Source organism: Pelodiscus sinensis, chromosome 3 (genome assembly GCF_052426305.1).
Source record: "Pelodiscus sinensis isolate ZL-2025 chromosome 3, ASM5242630v1, whole genome shotgun sequence".
Classification (NCBI taxonomy): Eukaryota; Metazoa; Chordata; order Testudines; family Trionychidae; genus Pelodiscus; species Pelodiscus sinensis.
In genome coordinates, this window is record NC_143054.1 from 4342192 (window position 1) to 4369882 (window position 27691).

A 27691-nucleotide genomic window follows, 5' to 3' on the forward strand; every position below is an offset into this window, starting at 1 on the left:
TTTCCTTAATTACCTGCTCCATTATCTTCCCTGGGACAGACGTTAAACTGACCGGTCTGTAGTTTCCTGGGTTGTTCTTATTCCCCTTTTTATAGATGGGCACAATATTTGCCCTTTTCAAGTGAGCAGCGTGCACCCGCTGCCCTTGCAGCCTGGCACAAAAGGCATCAGCGGACCTTGCTTCACCTCCCAGCCCCGGCTCTGGCATTGCCTACGACCCAGGAACAAACAGTCCCCAGCCCCCCTCCGCTGCTTACCATGCTCGAGCGCCCACCACCTTGGCAGTGGCTGCTGCTTTCTACATGCAGAAACGCTCGTCCCCGGCCCCGGGTTTGTCCACCCTTCCCCGGGTGCGAGTTGCTTCTTCCCCCTGCAGACGAGAGGGCGCCGGCGCACACCGATCCAGCGGAGTAACGGCAGCCAGGGACGGTTTAGCAGAAATCCGTTTATTGTTCCAGCAGGCTAGGAGCCAAAGGCCTGACTTCCCAGTGAGCAGGCCCCCGGTTGCATGAACACTGAATACAGCTATGTACAGCGGGAGCTGTGGGTTGGGTGCCCCTAGCAGAGCTGGCCACGGGCCTGGCGCCCCACTGGTCTTACCCCACCAAGGGACTGAGAGCCCAGGGAGAGCCCCTGGTCGACGCTGGGGGCACGGCTAACGCCCCAGCTACATGGGAGCAGCCCCATCGAGCTTGATCTCGAGACCGGAAGGTTGCAAGGGGGAAGCTACTCCCCTGGACAGCACGGATGGTAACTCCCAGCCTCTACCCCCCATGTTAGGCACCCACTGCCCCACAGGCCGGGGGGAGATGAGCAGCAGCCAACACACCTACCTCTCTACTCAGCGTTAGAACGGGAGCTGGCGTAGCTTAAAGACGGACGAGGGGAGAGGGCTGCCGCCAAGCCCGAGCCAAAACCCAACGCGGCCACCTTGCTTGAGTGCAACCCTAGGCTGCACTCGCGGGAGACAGAGCCCATGACAGCCTGCCGGAGGGGTTTCCTCCAGCCAGAGGGGCCGGAGGCTGCGTTTCTAAGCGGAACTCTTAGCAGCCCCCGAGCCGGACACGGGCTGAGCAGGTCCCACAGCCGGGCACGTAGCGGAAGCCATCCACACCTCACCCGGGACACTACTCGCAGTGCCAACGGGCACCCCCCCGAAAGCACAGTCCCCCTCCACCGCGGAGAGGGCCGGGGCGAAAGGAAATGGGATGGGGTTCAAGGGGCGACGAGTGCACAGGCAAGTTACACAATCTCCTCCGGCCGCAGCCAGCTCGTTACCAGCCCGAGGACACGGCCCCAAGCTGCCGGCAGGAGCCAGGGCCCGAACGAGAGGGATGGGGGCGTGGCTCCAACAAGCCCCTCCTCCTCACCAGGATTGGCGGACTCAAGATCTGCCTCCTTTCGCTCCACTACCACCCAGCTGTCTCCTGCTCCTGCTGCCCGCGCCGGAGGGCTCGCTACCAGTGACCAGCGCATCTCCTGGTAGCAACGGCCCCTCCCTGCATGGACTGATGGGAAAACTACGCCCCAAGGGGGATCCAGAGCCACATTTTCTATCCCAAGGTGCCCACGGGGGGGGGGCTTGTTCCTCACCAAGTCCCGGGGGGTTCTGCACTGCTGCATTCGGAGCCAGAGACGTTGCAGCGCCCCCCAGACTGGGCAGCAGACTGCGGGGTCACTGCTCAGATAGGAGCCCCCCCCCCACACACACACCCCCCACCCCCTAACGGCTGCTGAGAAATAAGCTCTGTACTTATCATAGGGACCAGACACGGCCATCGGGAGACAGAGCGCCTCTCCCCGCCTCGGAGCGCTCTGAACCACACAAGCGTCTCTCCGCAAAGCGAGCGCCAGGGCACCCGCACAGCTCCAATATCATGGCTGCGGTCTCGGCCCAGTTGTTTAGGATGGGGCGGGCCAGAACGGACGCACCCCTCTCCGCCCTGGGGGGGATCCCCAGCCATTAAGAGAGGGTCAGAACACAGCCCCCGTGAGTGGCAGATTTACGGCCTCGCAGGCAGGGCCCGAGCGAGGGGATCACTGAGGGCAGGACACGTGCAGGGCAGGTGGGGAGGCCGCAGAGTTTCCCGTCATGCTGCTCTTTACAGAAAGGAGGGGTCCAAACTCCAGGCGACGTCTCCCGGCCGGAACGCAGGGAAGTCTCCCACAAAGGGGACGAGCGAGGCTCAGCCCATCTTCCTTGTCCCAGTCCCGGCTGCCAGGCGCTAGCTAGGAGCGGGACAGCCATCCCCCGCCGCTCCCTCCACAGCGTCCCGGCCCACGCCAGTCTGGGGTCCGCAGAGCCGCCGGGGAGGAGGCCAGAACTCGGTTCCCAACATCCGGCCGCGCTCCGCCGCGACCCTCAGTTCTCGCTGGCCTGGACGTACTCCTCGGAGGCCTTGGACACGGCCCGCAGGTACTGCCAGCTCAGCGCCGCCAGCAGCATGGCGCACGAGAGGTAGATGGGCGAGTAGTGGGCCCGGGACACGGCCACGCCCTCGGGCAGGCTCATCGTCCGGATGGAGACGATGATTTGCTGGGTCCGCTTGGCAGACGGGTCGGTGCTGGGGACCTTGCGATAGATCTGGCGAGAGAAAAACCCAGAGGAGATCAGGGAGCCCCCAGCACTCCCGGGACAGGGCGACACTCTCACAGCAATCCGGCCAGGAGAGCCACCGTGGGAGCAGAACTGCCCCGACTTGGCCTGCTCTGGCCCCACGGCCCTGGCTGGAGGTAGAGGCTGCACCCCCAAAGTCAGTCTGCAACAGCGTCCAAGCCCCAGTTTGGCTTAACAGCTACTAACCAGGGATGGGAGTACTGGACTACTTGGTCCTCCCTCCACTGTGCTGCCTCTGTATCAGAGGCAGCAATGGGGGGGCAGGAGCCAGTGCAGGGGGAGCCCATGTAAAAGCCAGTCCCCCCCCAGCACTGTCTCTGCCATGACACCTTTCCCCACCCCGCAGCTGCCTCTAACAGAGGCAACGGGGTTGGGGGGGGGGGGGGGATAGGGGAGGCAGGTCCGGAAGCAGCCCCTGTCCATAGGTCCCAGCAGGGAGCTGCCTCCTTCCCCCCAACAGGGGCTGCTGCCCCTCCCAGAACCGAGCCCTGGCTGGGGCCATTGTGGGGGACCGAAGGCTGGAGACTGGCCACGAGCCGTGGGGGCAGACGCCCAAAGCCCAGCTCTGGGGTGCTGCAGCACAGAAGGGCGGGAGCCCCACGCTGCACATGGGGTGGGTCTGACCTCCGTCCCATAATGGCCATGCAGGGCAAGGACACGTTCTCTTCCTCCCCCGCCCGGCCCACCCAGCGGGTTTGGGGGAGCTCTGATTTCCAGGACACGGGGTCAGGGGCTGCTCGTCCCCTCTGCGCCGCTGCGTTTTAAACGTCGGAAGAGCCACCGGGCGCAGCGGCTCCGGAGCGAGCCTCCTCGTCACGCTGCGCCGCGTCATCGATACAAGTGCACCAGCTACACAATTAGCACCCGTTCCTCAATGCCCTTGCCACTAGCCCCGCTGGGGTTTCCACGGGACGGCCCCACACGGGAGTCGGTTACATAAAGAGCAATCGACCAACGTCACACAGGAAACGTGTCCCGGAAATCGGAGCTCCCCCAAATCCGCTGGCTGGGCCGGGTGGGGGAGGAAGAGAACCTGCCCTTCCCCTGCATGGCCATAATCATGGAGGTCAGACACACCCCCAACAGTGTGGGGCTCCCGCCCTTCTGTGCTGCAGCACCCCAGAGTTGGGCTCTGGGCTTCTACCCCCACAGCCCCTGCTGGGGGTCAGGGCTTCCTGCAACGCCTGCCGGGGCTCCAGGTATATGGGGTTGGGCTTCTGCCCCCCACAGCTCATGGCCAGACTCCAGCCTTCAGTCCCCCCCCAGTGGCCCCAGCCAGGGCTTCTCTGCCCCCATGCTTCCTGCCAGGGCTCGGGGCTTCCACGCAAGGGCAGCAGGGCTGGTTCAGCAGGGGCTCAGAGCACCCGTGGTTCAAATTGGCTGGGGCCCCTTGGCACGGGCCCCAAAGGCCTGCGCATTGATCCGCCGCTGGCCACGACCACTGGCTGCGCCCTCCCGGCTGGGGCGCTCCCAGCAGCTTGGGACAGATCGAATCCCACCTCCCTGAGTCTCCTCCAGCCACAGGAAGCTTCCCGACAGCTGCCTTCCGGAGCCCAGCCCTGCAGACCGCGCACAAGGGAGAGTGGCAGTCCTGCAACCCGCAGCCCCGGGACCCCTCTAGTTACAACACTGTCCAAGGTCGGCTGCCCACACCCGGAACCGTGAAACTGACCAATTTTACACCCTCTGGCCATGAAACTGACCAACACGACGCCAGGCCCTGTGGAGCTAAGCGCACAAACATTCAAATTGCTTTTCGCTTTGAAACCCTTGCAAAGCGGATCCCAGGGAAGAGGGGACCTCGACGTGTTCCCAGGAGAACGTTATTCCTCTGGCTAGGCCAGAGCTCCGAGGGATTTGTGTGGCCATTAGGAGCGGCCTGACACTGGGATCTAGAACAATACTTGCACCATGTTAGGATGTCTATTGAAGAGGTAACTGACAGAGAACCCAGGGACTTCCTGGCACGCACAGACAGCTCGGTCTCATATACACTTCAGACTAGGGATGTTAAATATCCAGTTAATTGGATAGTCGAGTAATCTCGTGAATTCTTAGCGGTTAAGGGACTATTCTATAGTCTCTGGGGGGCCGGCAGCCAGTGTACTCTACGCACTGCTGCCTCAGTATCAGAGGCAGCAGCACTGGGTGCCAGGCAGGAGCTGCTAGCTGCCTGTCGCCTGCGCTGCTGCTTCTGATACAGCAGCAGCAGCGTGGGGTGGCAGCAGCCCCTGTCCGGGGAGGACTGTGCTCCGAGACCTGGCTTGAGCCAGAAACGAGACAGGCTGCCTGCCCACCCAGCTCCTACTACACTTTAAATACAGGGGGGTAGGTCCCGGACCTGACGGGAGCCAAGCTAGCCTGCTAAAAAATGTACTGGTGGGAGGGGAATGCATGTAGCCTATAGCATTGACCCGTCAGCTTTTGCTTATCAGTTAATCGACTCCACTGCTCCATCCCTCCTTCAGACAAGCGTCCCATCCACCCCGTACACGGAAATCCTGACGGAAGGGCGCCAGCGGAAACCGGACAAGTGTAGCGAGCCCCGCCCACGGGGATGTGACTCCGCCCTCAGCGTCTTCCAAGAATCACGCTTGAACAGAATTCCTGCTCTCTGCTTCGGTACGGAGGGTGAACTCGGGACGCTGGGTCCGGTTTTGCCCTGGACCGTACCCGAGGCAGGATTCTCCCCCCACATCCCCGAACGTCAATATTTACAAGGGGATTGTTTAAAGAGATTCCGCATCTTGGCAAGGGGCTAGGAAATAAACCAGCTGATTGTGTCCAGCTTCTGGCACTTGGCCTTTTGTGCTTTGGCTCCACTCCTCTGAAGAAGTGGGCCGTGCCCAGGAAAGCTCCCGACCCCGCCTATCGCGTCTCCAAGGGGCTACGGGACCACTCGTTTCTTCCGCCAGCCGAGGGAAGCTCCCCTCTAGCGAGCTGCCCAACAAACGCGACCTCCCGGCACCGAAGGCGGCTGGTTGGCCTGTGGGGGAGACACTCGGTTTCTCCGTGTAGATCTGATGAGGGACACAGCATAGCGGGTTTGTGATCAGCCTGTTCACACACCGCACAGCCGCATCGGCATCCAGTGTCTTGGTGAGACGGGGGATCTAGGCTATTTTTGTAACTCCTTCCCTGCCTCTCCCTTTCCCCATCTGCTGTCTGCCGGTCTCACTTGGGACAGGAGCAGGGCAAGCCAGGCAGCTGCCCAGGGCGCCAACTGACGGGGGTGGGAGGGCACCTGATGGCAGCTGTAAGGGGTGCACTGGCATACAGATGAGGACGCCCCCAATAAGCGTGCTCAGCAGAACACGGTACAACGCTTAACGCGAATCAGTGCATAACTGAACTCCTTTCCTGTCCTACGCTTCCGCAGACACTCTGGAAGGGGGGCAAGGGACAGAGGCTCACGCTAGTGGTTAATCTGTCATCCCCTGGGGCTTTTGCTCCTGCACAAGCCGTCCTAGCCTTTGCGAAAAGAGAAGGGTGGCTCTGCTCATCCATTGGGAAGCGCCGACCCTTCTGGAGAAGGGACTCTGGACTAGACACACGTGTAGCATCGGAGAAGGAAGCTGCCGCTTTCCAGCTTTTTCATGCTGCCGTTCCTAAAATCTCGTCCGCAGCTGGAGCTACAAGCAAAATGGCAGCTGCTGAGCCAGGGGATCACAGCAGAAACCCCAGCTTAGCCCCCAAGTGCCGAGCTTGCACGTAGGAAGAGTTCTGTTTGAAATCAGCCTTTCAAAGCGAGCTGCCGGTCCTACCTCTTCCACGTACTGATACATGATGGCCTTGACTGCCTGGATGTTGGTGGCATCCATCATTAACGTGACCGCTTGTCCTTTCCGAATCTTCACCACCCCCCTGAACACCTGCTTGTTGTTGTAACAGGCAGCCAGTGTGGCCACGGCCATCACCTAGGGAGAAAGGACAGGGAGAATGTATTCTGTACGTGCAGGCGCTGTGGAGGTTAGTGAGACTGGCACGTCTATGGAAGAGCAGAGCCACGTCACGGGGCCCAGGGCATAACAGCCCGCGTGGTGATCTGCGTGAGAAACGGAGTTCGTCGCCGAGAGGAAAGTCAGGCTTGTATTAAGGGGGCAAAAAGGCAGGGGAAACGGCCGATCACACATCCCAGCCACGCACCCACCTGCGGAATAGCGCAGAAGTTGAAGACGCTTTGGTTCTTCAGCCTCGATAAGTAGGTGAGGACATCGGGGACGTGGTGCAGAGCGTTTGTGATCAGTTCGTTCAGGCACTGGACGGCCACGTCTATGTTCTCCGGCCTGGCGAGATCCGAGAGCTTCTTGGCGTACCGGCTCCAGACCTGGACGGCGACAGTGCGGAGTAACCCCGCCCAGCAGTTAGCTTGGCTGACGTTCGCAAACCCCACCTGGCTACAGCGCGAAGCGAGACCCGGGACACACGGTTCATTCTGGACTCCACTCCCAGTACAGCGACCCGTTCACTAAGGCGAGAGGGGCCAGCAGCTGGATTGGGCCTGACTAAATGATGACGTTGTGGACAGGCAGGCAGGCGGATCCCATGCTCCTGGGAAGAACTGGACCCTGCCGGCACCTGTGAACTATCCATGCCTCTGATCCAGAAAGGCGTTTCCACACACAACTTTAAAGCACGGGGAGTAACCGCGCTGACCTCCTGTGTGTGGAAACGCTCTGCTGCACGGGGGCGGGTACAGCAGGGCCCTGTGTTATAGACGGTCAAAGGCGGTCTCCTGGCCTGACTGGACCCCCACCCTCCCCAGATTATAAGAACATGGCCATATCCTCTCCAGAGTGGTGGTGCAAGGAGCAGAGCAAGAGCATCCAGCATGGGGCCAGCAGAGTCTTCTCCAGACACTCTGCTGAACGGATGCATGATCGGTGTTCCCTGTCAGCCGGGAACTTGGGCAGCTGCTCAGAAGAAATTCCAGTGCCAGCCAGCTGATTAACAGCACCCATGGCTAGGATTCGCGCACCATGGTGCACCGCCGCGCACCATGGTGCACATAAAATGTATTCCACAATGGTGCACCGCCGCGCACCATGGTGCACATAAAATTTATTCCACAATGGTGCACCGCCGCGCACCATGGTGCACATAAAATTTATTCCACACATGGACTAGAGAAAAATATGCACATGAATGGAGAAGATTCAAGGGAAAGTTGTGCATGACCAATAAATCTATTAATATTAATAAGAAACAGGGTCTTATCAGCACTGCTTTGTTCTACAATCAGACCCCAAAGCCTCTCCACTTTCTCCTGGATGTTTGTTTTCCCGGACAATTGAAGGGGGAGTTTGGGTTTTAACAGTGTTTCTGCTACTCCTTTCCACCCACTCCATGATGCGCAAGGCTTATTAATCCTAGCAACAGATGTTACCCACGGGACAGGCAGGCTGGCAAATTGTGCCTTTCAGCTGTATCATTGCACAAGATCTAGGAGAGCCGAGGATTCCCTAAAGTTGAATTTGTGCAACTTCCTTTGAAAAAGGCCAGAAACCATTGATACCAGAATAAGAACCGAATGAGAAATTCTGTGAAGTTCATCTCCTCACTCGCAGGCCTGGCCAACTCCAGAGCCAAGCAGCCACTGTATCTCAAGCCCCTGTCTGCGTCGCACCTCTGAACACTTTCTAGCGACACAGAGGGGCAGCCGCCTTAGTCTGTATCTGCAGAAACAGCAGGGAGTCCTGGAGTTCCTACAGCTCCTCGATTTTGCTTGCTAATGAGGCCCAGCTAGTTCAAGTTCTTATCTAGAAAGAACGGTTCCGTTACCTCTCTGGGCCAGAACTCTCTCCCCTCCAGCTGGTCCTCCAGATAATCCCGGATGATGTTGGTTTTCTGAAGAAAGAGGCCCATGGAATTTGCAAGCGCCGTGTCCTGCCCTACGACAGGGTCTTCCAGCTGGGAGGCAGAGAACAGGCGGGACAGGCCAATGCCAACCAGCCCGGCCACGTAGTGACAGTACTGCAAGGAGCGGGAGAACACATCGAGCTGTGAACAGCGTCTCTGCTAGTGCAGGTGGCTACATCCAAATCCCCCCGGAGGTTACTGAACGTGCCTCTTGCGGGTCTGGAGGGGGCGTCCCCCCAAGCAGGCCAAGCCCATGTGGATGGCACGGCCGTGGGCTTTGGGCTCTGTCTGTGAATACAGAGCCACGCCGAGTGAGGGCTCCCTGGCCGGGCTCAACAGGAAACATCCGCACAACAGGCGTGCGCGACTCCCGGGGTGAATTCTCCACCCGGGGAAGCAGCAGGCGGGTCGTTTGCAGCTGGCAGCAGCCCGGGATGAAAGACCCACACGGGAGCAGCTGCTCATGCAGCCCGGCAGACACGCTCCAGGCCAGGGTTTAGGGCAGGGGTGGGCGAGAGGCTGCCAGCGAGCTCGATCCGCCCGCCAAGCCACCAGATCCGGCCTGCGGCCCCCTCGCCGCAGCCCTTAGGCCAAGATCAGTTCCCTTTTAGAAAGCCAGCTGATCTCGGCCCCAAGGGCATGGGGGGGAGGAAGGAGACTACTCATGCTGCTCCCGCCCCCCAGCAAAATCTCTTCGCTCCCATTGGCCAATCTCTCAGTTTCCGGCCAATAGAAGCCAAGGATTTTTGCTGGGCACAGAGGCAGCATAGGAAGCTGTCTCCCTCCCTCCTCCCCCTCCTCTCTCATGGCCGGAGCAGAGCCTGCCTCTGGCACTCCAGCCCCTCCCTTCCCCAACCCTCTGTCCCCCACCCTGCACCCATACACCCCCTCCCAGATGTGGCACCCCAATCTCCTACCCCAGATCACACACCCCTCCTAACCTAGGTCACATCCCAAACCCCTGCACTCCAGTCCCCTGCCCTAGATCACACCCACCTCCTTCCCCCAACCTCCCTCCCAGACTCCTGCACCCCAATCCCTTCCCCCAACCCCCCCCCAACTCCTGCACCCCAATCCCTTCCCCCAACCTCCCTCCCAGACTCCTGCACCCCAATCCCTTCCCCCAACCTCCCTCCCAGACTCCTGCACCCCAATCCCTTCCCCCAACCTCCCTCCCAGACTCCTGCACCCCAATCCCTTCCCCCAACCACCCCCCCAGACTCCTGCACCCCAATCCCTTCCCCCAACCTCCCTCCCAGACTCCTGCACCCCAATCCCTTCCCCCAACCACCCCCAGACTCCTGCACCCCAATCCTATCCTCCAACCTCCCTCCCAGACTCCTGCACCCCAAATCCTCCAACCCCCCCCAGACTCCTGCACCCCAATCCCTTCCCCCAACCCCCTCCCAGACTCCTGCACCCCAATCCCTTCCCCCAACCTCCCTCCCAGACTCCTGCACCCCAATCCCTTCACCCAACCCCCCTCCCAGACTCCTGCACCCCAATCCCTTCCCCCAACCTCCCTCCCAGACTCCTGCACCCCAATCCCTTCCCCCAACCCCCTCCCAGACTCCTGCACCCCAATCCCTTCCCCCAACCTCCCTCCCAGACTCCTGCACCCCAATCCCTTCCCCCAACCTCCCTCCCAGACTCCTGCACCCCAATCCCTTCCCCCAACCTCCCTCCCAGACTCCTGCACCCCAATCCCTTCCCCCAACCTCCCTCCCAGACACCTGCACCCCAATCCCTTCCCCCAACCTCCCTCCCAGACTCCTGCACCCCAATCCCTTCCCCCAACCTCCCTCCCAGACTCCTGCACCCCAATCCCTTCCCCCAACCTCCCTCAGACTCCTGCACCCCAATCCCTTCCCCCAACCTCCCTCCCAGACTCCTGCACCCCAATCCCTTCCCCCAAGCCCCCCTGACTCCTGCACCCCAATCCCTTCCCCCAACCCCCCCCCCAGACTCCTGCACCCCAATCCCTTCCCCCAACCTCCCTCCCAGACTCCTGCACCCCAATCCCTTCCCCCAAGCCCCCCAGACTCCTGCACCCCAATCCCTCTCCTGCACCCCAATCCCCCCCCCCAGACTCCTGCACCCCAATCCCTTCCCCCCCAGACTCCTGCACCCCAATCCCTTCCCCCAACCCCCCTCCCAGACCCCGCACTCCCTCCACCAGTACCCTGGGGAGTGCAGCCCTCGGCCACTTTGCAAATACTGTGAGTGGTCCCCCCCATCAAAAATTATTGCCCACCCCCATTTAGGGCGCATACTTGGCTTTGCAAGAAACTGGCTGGGGGCCAGCGCCAGGGACGACAGTACTTTGGGTTCTGAGCCAAGGAGCCCCGGGCTCAGATGGCCCAGGTACCACGCGGCACGGCGGTTTCAATACGCTTTACCTAGCCGTGCACGTGGCTGCTCTTCCCCACAAGGCCAGGGACCAAACAGCTCTTCGGACTTTCACAGGGGCCGGAAAAGCACTCGACACATTCATAGAGGTGAGGTCTGCCCATGGCTGAGAGCCAGGCTGGGTAGGAATGCTGTCCCTACTCCCCGTCTCTCAGAGGCTGGGAGTGGCTGACAGGAGAGGGATCGTTTGAGGATTCCCTGTTCTGTTCCCTCCCTCCGGGGCCCCTGGCATTGGCCACTGTGGGCAGACAGGCCCCTGGGCCAGATGACCCCTTGCTCTGACCCAGTGCGACCGTTCTTACGCGGACGCCTTGGGCGATGCACCCCGGGCAGCCTGCTTCTACGATGAGATCCCATCGAACAACAAGCTGCCCAGTTAACGCTCTGTCCTCCGCTCCTCGTGGGTACGACGCACGGCCAGGGCGAGCTGGACAACTCTCCCCCGCGTCACGAGGCAGCGGCAAGCGCAGGAAGCCGACCCCAAACTCGCGTTCTCACCTTATCCCACTCGTGCTGGGAGTCCACCTTCTTTTCCAAGAACTCTGCCATCCCAGCCCCCATCTTGTGGCAAATGTCCGCAATCACGTCTCGATACACCTTTGCCAGGCTCCTGAACTCCAAGGAGATCTGCAGCAGAAACCACAAGGACATAGACACTGGGCAGAAAGTGGCCTCTGTCAGTAGACTCGGAAGGGAGGAAAAATGTTATAGGCGCAGGGGTGTGATGTGGCTGCTCCGACAGTAGGGCCTGGCAAAATCCTGTCTGTCTCTAAACGGGAGCAGAGTCAAGCCCCACACCAGGAATTAGACAGACAAGGAACTGAGCGACTCACCGTTGGGAAGTCCTCCAGCACTTGCTTGTCCTTCTCCTGGCTCTCCGTGTATCTCCAGTCCGGCTGATACAGGTAGGAGTGGAAATCGTGCAACATGGGGACCTTGGTTTCTAAACTGATGGTCATATCATCCTCCACGGTGTCCAGGGCTCGGAGAACCAGGTAGAAGATGCACACAGCGTGGCTATGGCGGGAGGGAAGGATTTCCTGTTAATCGAGGTTTTCTATTCATAGAATCACAGAGCTGGAAGAGACCACAGGAGTCATCCAGTCCAGCCCCTTGCCCTAGGCAGGACCAATCCCAACTCAATCAACCCAGCCAGGGCTTTGTCAAGCCAAGACTCAAACACCTCTAGGGATGGAGATTCCACCCCCTCCCTAGGGAACCCATCCCAGGGCTTCCCCACCCTCCTAGTGAAATAGTTTTTCCTAATATCCCACCTAGACCTCCCCCACTGTAACTTGAGCCCATCGCTCCTTGTTCTGCCATCTGCCACCACTGAGACCAGCCTCTCTCCAGCCTCTTTGGAACCTCCCTTCAGGAAGTTGCAGGCTGCTCTCAAATCCCCCCTCACTCTTTGCTTCTGCAGACTAAACAACCCCAAATCCCTCAGCCTCTCCTCGTAGGTCATATGCTCCAGCCCCCGAATCATTTTGGTCGCCCCTCCGCTGGACCCTCTCCAATGCGTCCACCTCCTTTGTGTAGTGGGGGGCCCAGAACTGGACACAATACTCCAGATGTGGCCCCACCAGAGCAGAATAAAGGGGAATGATGACATCTCTGGATCTGCTGGCCATGCTCCTCTTAATGCACCTAACATGCCATTAGCCTTCTTGGCTACAAGGGCGCCCTGTTACACAGGTGAGCAGCTAAACATGAAGTGAAACAAAGACATTTCTGATGCTGCACCCTGCAATGTATTTCTAGCTCTGCACACAAATCAGAGATGGGCCCAAGCCATAGCCTTCAGACCACTATTTCTACCACCACCCACCTCCGGGCACCGCAGAACCACGGCTCTGCTCCGGGGCCATTCCTTCCAGAAAGGGCATTTACAACTACAAAACCATGAAGCAAAAATGTTATTTCCCACCATCATCTGTCTCTGCAGCAGTGATGCCAGCGTTAAAACGGGAGTCCCTCTGAGAACAATGTAGCGGCCACCCCTGCAGACATAATTCCACCAGCTTTACATACCACATCTGCTCACACCAGGGGTGGACAATAATTTTTGGCCAGGGGCCACTTCAAACATTTCTGAATTTTGACCACTCTGGAAGGGGCGGGCCCGGGATACTTCTGGGTTCCCCACCCCCAGACTATGATTGGTCTGGGGGAGCGCCGGCCCGCCTCCCCTTTCCTCTAGGTGCCCATGCCCTGGTTGAGAGGAGACGTCCCACGCTCCCCCACCCAGGCCAATCAGGGGGAACGTGCGAAGTCTTCTCCCGCCTGCCAGGAGCGTGCGGCACTTCTAAGGGCGGGGCCAGGGCGGAGGAAACTTTGCACGTTTCCCCACCCCCGAGTCCCTGATTGGCCGGGGGAGCGGATCCCAAATCTGGCCCACTGAGGCCCTTTTGCCCACCCTGGCCTAGACCAGGGGCGGGAAACCTCCGGCCCCTGTAACACTTTGATACAGGCCGTGGACGGCATCCGGCTGCTTTCTCTTTCTATCCTGCTGCCTGTGCCACCGGATTTCCCGGCAGTGTCTCAGGCAGCAGGAGCCAGTTGAAATGGCTTGCGGCTGCCTGTTGTGGCGCTACCCCATCGGCGCAATGAGCTCTTTAAACAGCCGCAGCGACGCCGGCACCGGGGGAGCGGCCGGGGCTAGGAGCTGGGAGCCTTTTGCTGGGTCTTTAACTCAAAGCCTTTAACCCCAGACAACTCCAGGGGAAGGCTAGTTCCCAGACCCTCCCCTTCCACCCCAGGCCCCTCCTCTTCCTGGGTGAAGCCGGCCCGAGACCACCTACCAAAATACATTAAGCAGCCCCCCTGCAAAAATTATTGCCCACCTCAGCCTAGGCAGAGAATCAATAAAGGCCCCACTGTAGAGACCAGGAATTCCTGCTTCCTTATAAGCGTGGGCTAGGCCTTAAGATGCTAGAAATGAAGGATGGTCCAGTAGCTAGTGCGCCAACGTGGAGCCTGGCCTCAATTCTCTGCTCTGCCACAGACTTCCTGCACGACCTTGGCACAGTCCCTTAGCAGAGAGGGACTATACAGTACTGTCCTACCTCAGGGTGGTTTGAAGGGTGTGAGGAGCAGGAAGGGACGTCATGGAAGTCCCGCCGATACCCACACAGCATTTTCTGCGACCGAGGCTGGCCATTCCACTCCCACTCCACCCTTCCCCTCAGCCCAAAGGTGGAAGGAAAGGGCCTTGAATCTTTACACTGTGAGACTGGAGTGCATTTTATGTGCTCGCAAGTGGAATCTTAGCCCTACAGGGGCAGACTCTTCAGTGGCTTGCAACACACCCCAGTGCCGTTAGACACGCACACACACTCCTCCCCCTCCACTTCTCCTTCAAACTGCGTTTTGCTGGCTTGCTTGCTGCCGGGGTAGGCGAGGGAACGTGGAGTTTCCCGTCCAGGGACTGCCTTCTCCACAGACAGATGCAACACTGAGCTCAGAGAGAGCCAAACTAGCAACAACCCTACACAAGAGCCACACAAGAAACATCACCAAACCCAGCGGGCACAAGGGCCCGGGAGAAAAACGACTTTCCAAGGGGGAAGGCTAAACTCTTCTCTGCCAGCTGACCCTTTGCTGCAGCGGCTTTTCTCCCCTCCTGCTCTGCGGCAGCCGGGCCCTGGGATCCAAGCAGGAAAGCCCGGGGCCGGGATCTTGGCATGCAAGCGGACGTATTCCCGGTGTGATTTCAAGCACCGAAATCTACGAAGATTTCTGTTAGCAACGGCCGATGCAACACGGTGCCTGAGTTTGACTCCTCTTCTCTAGCCTGCGGTGGGGTTTTGATCAAGAAATCGTTTCTCAACGCTCTGACATTTGGGGGGTGCAAGGACTGCAGGGGCCTGCTCGGGATGGACACTCATTTAATTAGTTAACCGGTTAAACAGACCTTTAAACGGTTAACTGGCTAGACAGGGCAGGGCGGGGGGGGGGGGGGGCACTCCACCTCAGCTGGGCCTGAGCAGCCCCAGGCCCTCAGCAGGCTGTTCCAGCCCCTCAAGTTAACCCTTCACATCCTTAGTTCCAGCCCTAGCATCAGGGATGAAAGTAACATACATTTCTTACAGGTACTGGGGTATTGGGTTTGTTTAGTTTAGAAAAGGGAAGATTGAGGGGGGACATGAGAGCCGTTTTCAGGTATCTAAAAGGGTGTCATAAGGAGGAGGGAGAAAACTTGTTCATCTTGGCCTCTAAGGACAGGACAAGAAGCAATGGGCTTAAACTCCAGCAAGGGAGGTTTAGGTTGGATGTTAGAAAAAACTTCCTAACTGTCAGGGTGGTTAAACACTGGAATAAATTGCCCAGGGAGGTTGTGGAATCCCCGTCTCTGGAGATATTTAAGAGTAGGTTAGAGAAATGTCTAGCAAGGATTGTCTAGACCTGTGGTCACCAACCAGTAGATCGCGATCTACCAGTAGATCTCAGGGGCTCTAAGAGTAGCTCTTGAGCCCTCTCTGAACTGCGCGCCTGCGCATTGCATTTACATTAGATTTCCTCATTTGAGGAGCAGCTACTCACTGATCAACAACACAGGTGAGTAGCTGCGAGGAATGGTGGGAGCTGGGAGGTCTGGAGGGCTGAAACACCCCAGCCAGCTGACTGTGGCTTTCAGCTGAAAGAAGCTGCCCCACACTCCAGCTGATTGGCGGCTTCTCCTCTGCGCCTGCACACGTGGAGCTTGGTGCACCCTGGCTGAGCGCCATGGCCAGCTGGCCAGGCAGCTACTTCTCTTCCCTCCAGCCCGGATGCCCTGCGCTCAGCCCAGGGAGGCTGCGTTTAGCTCCATCTGTGCTGGGGCAAGCTTCCCAGGCTGAGTGCAGGATCACAGATGCCCATCTGATGGACTGTATACGACTAGCAATCTCAGACTACCACCCAGACTTCAAGACACTGGCAGATACTGTTCAGTCACAGGTGTCACACTGAGACTTTGTTATTGGAAGAAAAATATATAATGATCAATCCTTGATTTTAGATTTACAAAATAGCAGAGAACAAAATGTATGATTGTAAATGCTTCATTTGACATTTAAATAGCATGAATTAAAAACAGACCATTTATTTCATAACTATAAACATGTGATTTTAATTTTATATATTGCATCATTTAAAAATAAACTGTTTAACAGAGTGTATAAGGGCTGGGGATAGCAAGTGATGGACAAGAGAATAGAGAGGGCGGGGCTTCAAGGAAGGGGTGGGGCGGTAGATCTTCGCCTGTTTTGAGACTTAAAAAGTGATCTTGGGTGTAAAAAGGTTGGAGACCACTGGTCTAGACAGTATTTGGTCCTGCCACGGGGGCAGGGGACTGGACTCGATGACCTCTCGAGGTCCCTTCCAGTCCTAGTGTTCTATGATTGCAATCCGTCAGGTGCGGGGGCAGCAACAGGACAGGACCTGTAAGAAATGTAAGTGTGGGATACAGTGCAGGGGGTCGTGTTATGGGGGTGGGGGGAGGGTGGCCGCTCAGGGCAGAAGGCTGGATGCAGGGGCTGAAGGCTCTAACTGGGAGTGCAGGCTTTGGGGTGGGGCTAGGGATGAGGAATTTAAGGTGCAGGCTGCCCCAAGGCAACAGCAGGGAGAGAGGACTCCCCGCAGCAGCACCTGGGTTGGGGGTAGGGAGGAAAGGTGCCTCCCTGAACTGAAGAGCTCTGGGGTGGGGCCATGGGATAGGTGCCTCTCCCCCAGGCATGGCAAGTCCAGGCCCAGGGTAGGGGCAACTCCCCTGTGGTCGCGGCAAGTCTGGGGCTGCACTGAGGCCAGGCAAGGGGCATCTCCCCCTCCCTGGCAGCAGGCCCGGGGCGGGGATCAAGGCAGCCCAGAGCACCTGTGCTTAGATAATGACTGCTTCAAAGAGATCCCGCAACGGTTCATTAAGTCCTGTGCGTCTGGCGCTCTGGAGAGGTTTCCGAGCTCCCGAACAGCGATGAGCTAAGACAGTAATGAGCAGGGATAGATGACAAAGCAACAGGAAAGGGAGGGGATCATTTAGCTATTCGTGATTACACTTCACCTGGGCTCCGTTTTATTCAAGGAGGATTTTTGTGTGTGAAAAAATTGTAAGTATTCCGCAGTGCTAGCCAAGGTCTCACGGAACACACTTCGGGCGGGCCGGAGGAGGAGGATAGAAAGTTTGGCTTTTGTTTGGGAATAATGCAAACCACATGCATGCTTACACTTATCCAGACCTGTTCTTATCACCAGGGGCGGCCCGTCCATATAGGTGAACTAGGCGGTCGCCTAGGGTGCCAAGTTAAATGGGGTGCCAAACAGTGGTGCAATATCGTTGAGGGGTTTGGAGGTGGGGGCGCCGATTGCATGGTTCGCCTAGGGTGCCAGTTGCTGGCAGCTAGTCTAGGGCCGGCCCTGCTTATCACACAGTATTTTTACATAATCTCTCCTATCCCCTCTTTTTTTAAATTCCCAAAAGGAACATTGGGAGCTAGGAGTTAGATATAGATATAATGGAGATTGCCTATCTCCTAGAACTGGAAGGGACCTTGCAAGGTCATTGAGTCCAGTCCCCTGCCTTCACAGCAGGACCAAGTACCATCCCTGATGAATTTTTGCCCCCAATCCCTAAATGGCGTCCACAAGGATTGAACTCACCGCCCTGGGTTTAGCAGGCCAATGCTCAAACCACTGAGCTATTCTGCTCCCCCAGGAGTTGTACAGGAGATGTTTACAAAAGGTTGCTACCAATCCCAGGGGCTATATGCTTAATTGACACGGTGCCTTAGCTCTGGGCTATAACTCACGTTGCAAAAGATGCCAAGCAAAACTGTCCAAGATGTGCTAGTTTCCGACAACAGTAACCGGGGGCACTCAGAGTGATGACGGGAGCTCTGCCCTTGACACCCCCAAGACGGGTGTCTATACACTGCAAGGGGCATGAACACTTCCCCACCGTTTCGAAAGCCCCGAGATAAATAGCTATTGGCTAAAGTTAAGAAATACAATCAAACCCAGGGCTACTCAACTCTGGAAGCCCTGTGGCCCATGATGATACTCACAGCACATGCCGAGGGCCGCAACTTAAGTTGGTTGAATATACATGCAAATATATGCAAATAGTGTCTTTCACACTGACAGGCATGAATACAAAGATTAAGGCAAGACTACGCAACACGCAGGCCCCATTTAAGTCAGTTCTGCTGATATTAATAAAATGGAATAGTGACCCGATTTCCACTCACAGGACAGCACTTTTAATGAGCAATGACAGTCCAGGAATTTAACGACTAAAATGCATCTCGACAGACGACCATGATATTGACTTGCCATTGTGGAGTGTGTTCCCTGTGGAGGCCACGTTCAAAGGATCGTACCTGCAGGCTGCGTGTTGAGCCCCGTGTAAACCCAAACCACACCGCGGGCCGCAAACCAACAGGCCGCGTGTTGAGTAGCCCTGATCAAACACATCCCAGCCCACAAAGCGTAGCTCTGAATTCCCAGGCTGCTTATTATTAGAGACTGTAGCGTCTTTGAGCCCCAGGCAAGAGCCAAGGACTCCTGGGGTTACAAGCTGTATAAACAGAAGATGAGGACCAGCCTGCCCCCAAGGCCTTAACATCTAAAACAAGACGGACACAGCCCGACGGAAGGCGGCGCGTAAAAAACACAAGTGAGCCCAACCGGCTCAGTACACCAGGCACATAGCATGTATTTGTTTTCAGCGCATGGATCTGCGCTAGCTACGCCGACCTGTCCCTCAGAGGCTCTCTAAACACTGCTGTAACGTGCAGGGCACAGAAACAATTTCGGACTTTCATTCAGCACCACGAGGGGTTTTAGCATGTCCAACGTCACTGCAAGCTGAGCAGAGATACCGCTATTCAGGATTATGTCCCCGCGCCGCTAATAAAAAGAACCCCCAACGCTAAAGCCTTTGCTACTTCAGTTCCCAAAAGTCCCATGCGACTTTTACAAGAATGACGATGATATCCATGTTGGAGCGATCATTCTTTCTACCCTACGCTGTTAAGGAGCGTCGAAGTGCAATGTTCTATAGCTGTCTTGATCCATTTGTGTTGGCGATAGTACAGAGCCAGGAGAAGCAATCCCTCTAACAGGGGTTGCAAAGTTTTATACTGGTATGCACTATGACTGATGAAAAACTAAGGGCCAATGACACTGGGCCTTTGTACAAATATGCTATGCCCAGAGCACCTGCGATCTAGGTAAGACCACATGGCACAGGCGAGCTCACAGCAAAAATGAAGCGGGGATGGAAAAAAAGCAGCAATAGAATGGCAAAGTCACAGACAACTCCGGGCATACATGGCAATTTCAAAGGGTCTGGCTACACTCATGATGTTGTTCGCCAGGGGGAGGGTGTTGAAGCACCTGTGAATGACAAGGTTTTGCTGTGTCAGATGAAAGTGCAGGCGCTGCTTCAGTGAAACCCCCTCTTCGTGGGTGGCAGTATTTTGTCAGCAAAAGTGCTAACACGGCGTTTACGCGAGCGGACGTTTAGCGATACGGCGGCGACGACACAGCCTTGTCACTAAAAGCTGCACAGTGCAGACATACCCACACTAAGAACATAATATAAAAATGGCCGTACTGGGTCAGACCAAAGGTCCATCTAGGCCAGTATCCGGTCTGCCGACAGTGGCCAGCACCAGGTACCCCAGAGGGGGTGGACCAAAGACAATGATCAAGCGATTTGTCTCCTGCCATCCATCTCCAGCCTCTGAGAAACAGAGGCCAGGGATACTATTCCTTAGCCCCTGGCTAACAGCCTTTTATGGACCTAACCTCCATGAATGTATCTAGCTCTTTTTTAAACTCTGTTATAGTCCTAGCCTTCACAGCCTCCTCTGGCAAGGAGTTCCACAGGTTGACTGTGCGTTGTGTGAAGAAGAACTTTCTTTTATTAAAGCGACAAGGAGTCCTGTCGCTTTTGCAGATCCAGACTAACACAGCTACCCCTCTGATTTCTTTTATTAGTGTTAATGCTACCCATTAATTTCATTTGGTGTCCTCTAGTTCTTATATTACGAGAGCAAGTAAATAACTTTTCTTTATTCACCCTCTCCACGCCTCTCATGATTTTATAGACCTCTATCATATCCCCCCTCAGTCTCCTCTTTCCTAAACTGAAAAGTTCCAGTCTCTTTAGCCTCTCCTCACATGGGACCAGTTCGAAACCCCTAATCATTTTAGTTGCCCTTTTCTGAACCTTTTCCAATGCCCAAAATATCTTTTTTTGAGGTGAGGAAGCCACATCTGTATGCAGTATTCAAGATGTGGGTGTTCCGTAGCTTTATATAGGGGCAGTAAGATATTATTTGTCTTATTTTCGATCCCTTTTTTAATAATTCCTAACAACCTATTTGGTCCCGTCCCCCCACACACAAACACACACACACACACACAGCCTGTTCATCACTACAGGAAGTTAATGTTCCTGGAGCAGACAAAGGGAGGACCAAAACATCTCTCCTTTTCAAGGCACTGCACTAGGTCTCCAGAAAGCTAGTTTCAGTTCCTGGCTCCGCCACTGCCTTCTGAGATCATCTTGAGCAAGTCACTTAATCCCTGCATACCACTTCTGTAAAACAGCAGCAGTACATCCTTGCCTCTCAGGGGCACTGTACAGGAGCTCAGTTATGGATTACAGCAGGGGTGGGAAACCTTTTTTGGGTCGGAGGTTGCTGACCCACAGAAAAATCAGCCAGGGGCCAAATACAAGTGAGAAGCAAAAAACCCCCAAACAAACCCTCACCAACATGGCCCCCAACTGAGGAGAAAGGCACTCCCCACATTCCCCCTCGCACACCAGGGGGGCTCAGGCTAGTAGATTGTGTGCTTCATGGTGGGGCAGATGGAGCACCAGCATGGGCTTCCCAATGGTGGGGGGGGGGGGGGGACTTGAGCCTTGGGGGCAGGATCCATGCAAGCCAGGGCCACATCCAACCCCTGGACCTTAGGTTCCCCACCCCTGGATTACACGCACAAGGGGCACAGAAGTACTAAGGCAGACCCTTGGCTAAGAAGTACCAAATATCATAGGTACGTTTAACTAGTGCACTTTGTTCATTACTTAATTGGATCCCTGACATAAATACTCCATATTAAAATACATGGACCCCATAAAAGCTTAAGCCCTGTCCGTCTGCATCCATCTGTTATTTCTTCTCCTACATTTAGACTAAACTGCTGGGGGAACAGATGATCTTTTTGTTCCATGGTCAAAAGACCAAAAGATTAGGGCCGGTCCAGCACAAGGGCTCCTAGGTGGAGCGGTAACACAAACAACAAACAACTCCTTGGCACTCAAGATCACAGCCCCGGCAGCGTGAGGTTGACACATCCACATGGACCCTGTCACCTGTACCCCGTGCGGTGCGCTGCTGGCAGGTGGTAGCTGTAGAGACAAATGCAGGGAAGGCGCTAGAGGGAAACTAACTTCGCACTCCAGCTGCACATTTCCACACAGCTCTGGGGAGCCTCCTAGCAGCAGGAGACAAACGCCCAACTGAGAGCAGAGTGGAGGCCCATGGCCCTAGGGCCTCATCCCCCAGGGTGGCACACAGGGCCAGCCCCCCCACCTGGGGCAGGGCAGCAGACAGGGATCCGGGACCACGCCCTGCAGCCAAGCAGGCTGTGAGAAGGAGCACGTACCCCGGCTGTGGCCAGACACGTGGGCGGGGGTTTAACCCGCTGCCCCCCCCCCCGGGCTCTCCCCGCAGCTCCCCCCCCCCCCCCCGGGCTCTCCCCGCTGCCCCCCTTCGGGGCTCTCCCCCGCTGCCCCCCCGCCGGGGCTCTCCCCGCAGCTCCCCCCCCCTCGGGGCTCTCCCCGCAGCTCCCCCCCAGCTCCCCCCCCGGCGCTCCCCGCAGCCCCCCCCCCCCCCGCACTCACCGCAGCTCCCCCCCCCCCCCCCGCACTCACCGCAGCCCCCCCCCCCCGCACTCACCGCAGCTCCCCGTCCAGGGCCTGGATGACGGCGGCGAAGCTGCGGCTGGTCTGGTCCAGGTGTCGGTAGCAGGCGCGGAGGCTGTCGCTGAGCGCGTCCTGCGGGCAGAGCAGAGGGGCCGGGGGCTGGAAGCGGGGCGAGGCGGGGCCCGGCCCCGGGGGGGAGCCCGGCTGCGGCAGGCGGGTGGCTCCGCGGGGCCGGGCCCCGGGCGGCGGCAGCGGCGAGGCGGGTCCGCGCGGGCCCCGCGGCGGGGAGAGGGCCAGGGTGCGCTTGAACAGGGCCACGGCCTTGGTGCTGGCGGCCATGGGCGGGCGGGGCCGCGCGGGCCGGAGCGACACAAGGAGGCGCCCCCCAGCCCCGCTAGCTTCTCTTCCCCCCCCCGCCAGCTGCACTCCGCCCCCCCAAATCCCGCCCCCCCGCCAGCTGCACTCCGCCCCCCAAATCCCGCCCCCCGCCAGCTGCACTCCGCCCCCCCAAATCCCGCCCCCCGCCAGCTGCACTCCGCCCCCCCAGCCCCGCTAGCTGCACTCCGCCCCCCCAACCCCGCCCCCCGCCAGCTGCACTCCGCCCCCCCAGCCCTGCTAGCTGCACTCCGCCCCCCCAGCCCCGCCAGCTGCACTCCCCCCCCCAAATCCCGCCCCCCGCCAGCTGCACTCCGCCCCCCAGCCCCGCTAGCTGCACTCCGCCCCCCCAACCCCGCCCCCCGCCAGCTGCACTCCGCCCCCCCAGCCCTGCTAGCTGCTCCCCCCCCCGCTAGCTGCACTCCGCCCCCCAAATCCCGCCCCACCGCCGCCAGCTGCACTCCGCCCCCCCCCCAGCCCCGCCGCTGCACTCCGCCCCCCCAAATCCCGCCCCCCGCCAGCTGCACTCCGCCCCCCAACCCCGCCCCACCGCCGCCTGCTGCACTCCGCCCCCCCAGCCCCGCTAGCTGCTCTCCCCCCCCGCCAGCTGCACTCCGCCCCCCAGCCCCGCCCCCCGCTAGTTCCGCTCCTCGCCCCCCAGTACTGCTAGTCCCGTTCCGCCCCCCAGTCCCGCTCCGCGCCCCCCCCCCCCGCTAGCGCCACTCCGGGCCCCTCCCCCGTTAGTTCCACTTCTCGCCTCCCCAATCCCGCTCCGCCCCCCCCCAGCCCTGTCCCGAGCCGCGCCCCCAGCCCCGCTCCGCCCCCGCTGGGAACCGCCCCGCGGACACCGAGCCTCCTCCTCGCGTCCCGGGGACACTGCGCCGCCTCCTCCCCCGGCCCCGCTAGTCCCCGGGAGAGCGCCCCTCCTCCCGAGGTCCCCGCCCCTCTGCGTTTCGGGCGCCCGGCCAGAGACCAAAACGCCCCCGCGCTCCGAGGGACGGAGCCTCCCAGCGGGGCGCCCCAGCGCACCCCCCCTTCCGTCTGAACCAGCATTGAGCCTCCCCTTTCTCCCACCCCCAGCTCCTTAACCCTTCGTGCCACCCCCCCCCCCCATGCGTACAGGTGCTGGGGACGAGAGAACCCCCCTCCCCCCCCAGCAAGCGTGAGGCGCTGAGGCACCCGCATCCCAAACTGCCCTGGACACTTGCTCAGACCCCCTCAGCTTCCAGCAGCTCCTGCGATCATCCTCTAAACTCCCTCCCCCATCTCTCTCCCTAACATGCTGCAGCCTCATCGCAGATCTTAAATGCCAGGGCCCCCTTCTCTGTGCTCTGCTGGAATTACAGACTGGCATTGGCCACCGTGAGCAGACAGGACCAGGGTTAGATGGACCTTTGGTCTGACCCAGCCTGCCCCTTCTTAGATCATCTCAGCATGATCAGCTGGAGATTTAAATGGACAAAGACTTGGAAGCTTGCTTGGGAAGAGCAGGAAATTTTTAAAGATTTTCCTCAGGGTGAAGGACTCACCTCTCATAGAAAGGGGCAGAAGTGTGAAGACAACTGGTTAATTAAACCTGGCACTACCTACCACTCTACTCAAGAGTAACTGCTAATGGGCACCCATTTGGGACCACAAAGTAAGGTATAGATCCCGCTAGCTGATCAAAATAGAGGGAATGAACTCTGGTCCTAAAGAATCCAGAATCCAGTGCTGTATTAATCACATCATCAGTTACTCTTGAAACTCATTTTACTTGGGATCCTAATACTCCAAGTCACCCTGTTTGGAGGCAGGGCATCTGCAGATATAGATGCAAATATCCACCACTCATTTTGGTGGGTCCAAATTTTGTATCTAGGCAGGACTCCAGATCTGTGGGGCTGGATACAGGATGCTCTGTGCTGTGCTGACTTCATTGGGGTTCCCCCTATGCTGTTCAGCTTTTGTGGGCCAAAATTGGTGACTATTAGCAGTTACTCTTCAGACGGATGGTGGGGTCTTCAAGACATGAGCACGAATGGTGATTTATTTATCACTACTGTACAGGTCAACATTGACCTGATCTTTCTACAGGCACATAGGCAGGTGCCTGGATGCACCTGTTTTTTCTCCATGAGCACTGACCAGAGATATAGGAGAGAGAATTTCAGGGATAGGAAAGGACTGTGGAAATGCTGCTTCCCCATCTTTGGTCCTAGAGAAGTCAAAAAGGAAACAGGTCCCATCTTTCAGAGCCTGGGAAGGAGCAACTCCCAGGCTACGTCTAGACTGGCATGATTTTCCGGAAATGCTTTTAACAGAAAAGTTTTCCGTTAAAAGCATTTTCAGAACAGAGCATCTAGATTGGCACAGACGCTTTTCCGGAAAAGCACTTTTTGCAGAAAAGCGTCCGTGCCAATCTAGACGCGCTTTTCCGCAAAAAAGCTCCGATCGCCATTTTCGCAGTCGGGGCTTTTTTGCGGTAAACAAATCTGAGCTGTCTACACTGGCCCTTTTGCACAAAAGCTTTGCGCAAAAGGACTTTTGGCCGAACGGGAGCAGCATAGTATTTCCGCAAGAACACTGACAATCTTACATGAGATCATCAGTGCTTTTATGGAAATTCAAGCGGCCAGTGTAGACAGCTGGCAAGTTTTTCCGAAAAAGTGGCTGATTTTTCCGGAAAAACTGGCCAGTCTAGACACAGCCCCAGGATTTGGGTCTGATGAGACCATTCCTGAGTCTATTTGTCTTACAGACCCAGCCCCCTCCCCAGCAAAAGGGAGCAGGTGGCTAACAAAGAATGGGCCATACTGAGTCAGACCAAAGGTCCATCTAGGGAAGTAGTGGAATCTCCATCCCTAGAGGTGTTTAAGTCTTGGCTTCACAAAGCCCTGGCTGGGTTGATTGAGTTGGGATTGGGCCTGCCTTAGGCAGGGGGCTGGACTTAATGACCTTCTGCGGTCTCTTCCAGCTCTATGGTTTTATGATGCTATGATTCATCCAGCCCAGTATCCTATCTGCCCAGAGTGGCCAATACCAGATGCCCCAGAGGGAGGGAACACAATAGGTAATCCTCACGTGATCCCTCCCATCACCCATTTCCAGCCAAACAACGGCTAGGGACACCAGTCCGACCTGTCCTGGTTAATAGCCATTGATGGACCTAACCTCCATAAATCTACCTAGCTCTTCTTTTAACCCTGTTAAAACCCTGGTCTTCACTACATCCTCTGGCGAGGAGTTCCACAGGTTGACTGTAATCTCTCTTCCTAAGGGACCCGGTCCAGACCCCTCCTCATTGCTGAGCCCTTGTCCCAATGCCCAGAGATCTCGGCACCCAGGAGGCTGGTGCAATCCCCCCGTGCAGCACCCAGGAGGCTGGTGCAATCCAGGAGGCTGGTGCAATCCCCCCGTGCAGCCCGGAGCTGATTTTCCACCCGCTCCCTGCAAAAGGGGCTGCTTCCCGGGGCGGCAGCGCCGTGCACGGGCCGGGTCCCCGGGAGCGCGCGCTGCTCACCTGCTCGGGCCGGGCCATGCCGGGCGCGCCGCCGCCCATCCGGAAGCGCAGCAGGTTGTAGATCTCGCGCGAGCGGCCCAGCCAGCTGCCCAGCCGCTCCATGGGCCGCCGCGCGCGCCGAGCTGCCCCTGTCCCTGCCCCTGCCCGCTCCGCGCGCGAGCATCTTCCCTGCGCGGCGCTCGAGGCCGCCGGGCAAGCCCCGCCCCGCCCGCCGCTCCGGCCAATCGGTGCGCGGCGCTCGCGGCGGGCGGGGCTCTCATAGGTCGCCCCTTTCTCGCACCAGGAAGACGCTGGCCAACGGCCCGGCTCCCGGGCTGGTGTGACGGATGAGGCCCGGCGCTGATTGGCTGAGTGGGGGGCAGGGCGCCGCCCCTTCGTCCCTCGCGACGCGAGCGGGTGAGGAACAGGAGCCGGGTTTCTTAAAGGGACCGCGACCGTTTCCCCTCACTCCCCCCCCCCCCGACACTGACCCCCCCTCCCACCGCGCCCATCCCCCTCACGCCCCCCCACGGCCCCCACTGACCCCCCCTGCGCCCATCCCCCTCACACCCCCCCCACAGCCCCCACTGACCCCCCCTGCGCCCATCCCCCTCACACCCCCCCACCACGGCCCCCACTGACCCCCCCCTGCGCCCATCCCCCTCACACCCCCCCACCACGGCCCCCACTGACCCCCCCCTGCGCCCATCCCCCTCACACCCCCCCACCACGGCCCCCACTGACCCCCTCTGCGCCCATCCCCCTCACACCCCCCCCACAGCCCCCACTGACCCCCCTGCGCCCATCCCCCTCACACCCCCCCACAGCTCCCCTCCCTCAGACACTGACCCCCCCTGCGCCCATCCCCCTCACAGCTCCCCCCCCACAGCCCCCACTGACCCCCCCTGCGCCCATCCCCCTCACACCCCCCCACCACGGCCCCCACTGACCCCCTCTGCGCCCATCCCCCTCACACCCCCCCCACAGCCCCCACTGACCCCCCTGCGCCCATCCCCCTCACACCCCCCCACCACGGCCCCCACTGACCCCCCCTGCGCCCATCCCCCTCACACCCCCCCACCACGGCCCCCACTGACCCCCTCTGCGCCCATCCCCCTCACACCCCCCCCACAGCCCCCACTGACCCCCCTGCGCCCATCCCCCTCACACCCCCCCACCACGGCCCCCACTGACCCCCCCTGCGCCCATCCCCCTCACACCCCCCCCACAGCCCCCACTGACCCCCCCTGCGCCCATCCCCCTCACACCCCCCCCACAGCCCCCACTGACCCCCCCTGCGCCCATCCCCCTCACACCCCCCCACCACGGCCCCCACTGACCCCCCCTGCGCCCATCCCCCTCACACCCCCCCCACAGCCCCCACTGACCCCCCCTGCGCCCATCCCCCTCACACCCCCCCCCACAGCCCCCACTGACCCCCCTGCGCCCATCCCCCTCACACCCCCCCCCACGGCCCCCACTGACCCCCCCTGCGCCCATCCCCCTCACACCCCCCCACCACGGCCCCCACTGACCCCCTCTGCGCCCATCCCCCTCACACCCCCCCCACAGCCCCCACTGACCCCCCTGCGCCCATCCCCCTCACACCCCCCCACCATGGCCCCCACTGACTCCCCCTGCGCCCATCCCCCTCACACCCCCCCACCACGGCCCCCACTGACCCCCTTTGCGCCCATCCCCCTCACACCCCCCCACCACGGCCCCCACTGACCCCCTCTGCGCCCATCCCCCTCACACCCCCCCCACAGCCCCCACTGACCCCCCTGCGCCCATCCCCCTCACACCCCCCCACCACGGCCCCCACTGACCCCCCTGCGCCCATCCCCCTCACACCCCCCCCACAGCCCCCACTGACCCCCTGCGCCCATCCCCCTCACACCCCCCCCACAGCCCCCACTGACCCCCCTGCGCCCATCCCCCTCACACCCCCCCACCACGGCCCCCACTGACCCCCTCTGCGCCCATCCCCCTCACACCCCCCCACCACGGCCCCCACTGACCCCCTCTGCGCCCATCC

General features: G+C 59.1%; 1 protein-coding gene across 2 annotated transcripts; it reads right to left on the bottom strand.

The window, feature by feature from the left end:
* Positions 1-430: 430 nt before the first annotated feature.
* Positions 431-25834, bottom strand: LOC102453483 (squalene synthase-like). Of its 2 annotated transcripts, XM_075923232.2 has the most exons (8): positions 25675-25834; positions 21832-21929; positions 11719-11902; positions 11384-11512; positions 8399-8590; positions 6768-6944; positions 6382-6534; positions 431-2584 (listed from the first exon to the last, which is right to left on the bottom strand). In XM_075923232.2, exons 1-8 carry the CDS (start codon positions 25774-25776, stop codon positions 2363-2365), a joined length of 1257 nt encoding a protein of 418 aa, XP_075779347.1. In that variant the 5' UTR covers positions 25777-25834; the 3' UTR covers positions 431-2362. The 2 variants fall into 2 exon arrangements, with proteins under 2 accessions (XP_075779347.1, XP_075779346.1); XM_075923231.2 differs by lacking the exon at positions 25675-25834 and having other exon boundaries at positions 21832-22204.
* Between the last annotated feature and the right edge of the window lie 1857 nt (positions 25835-27691).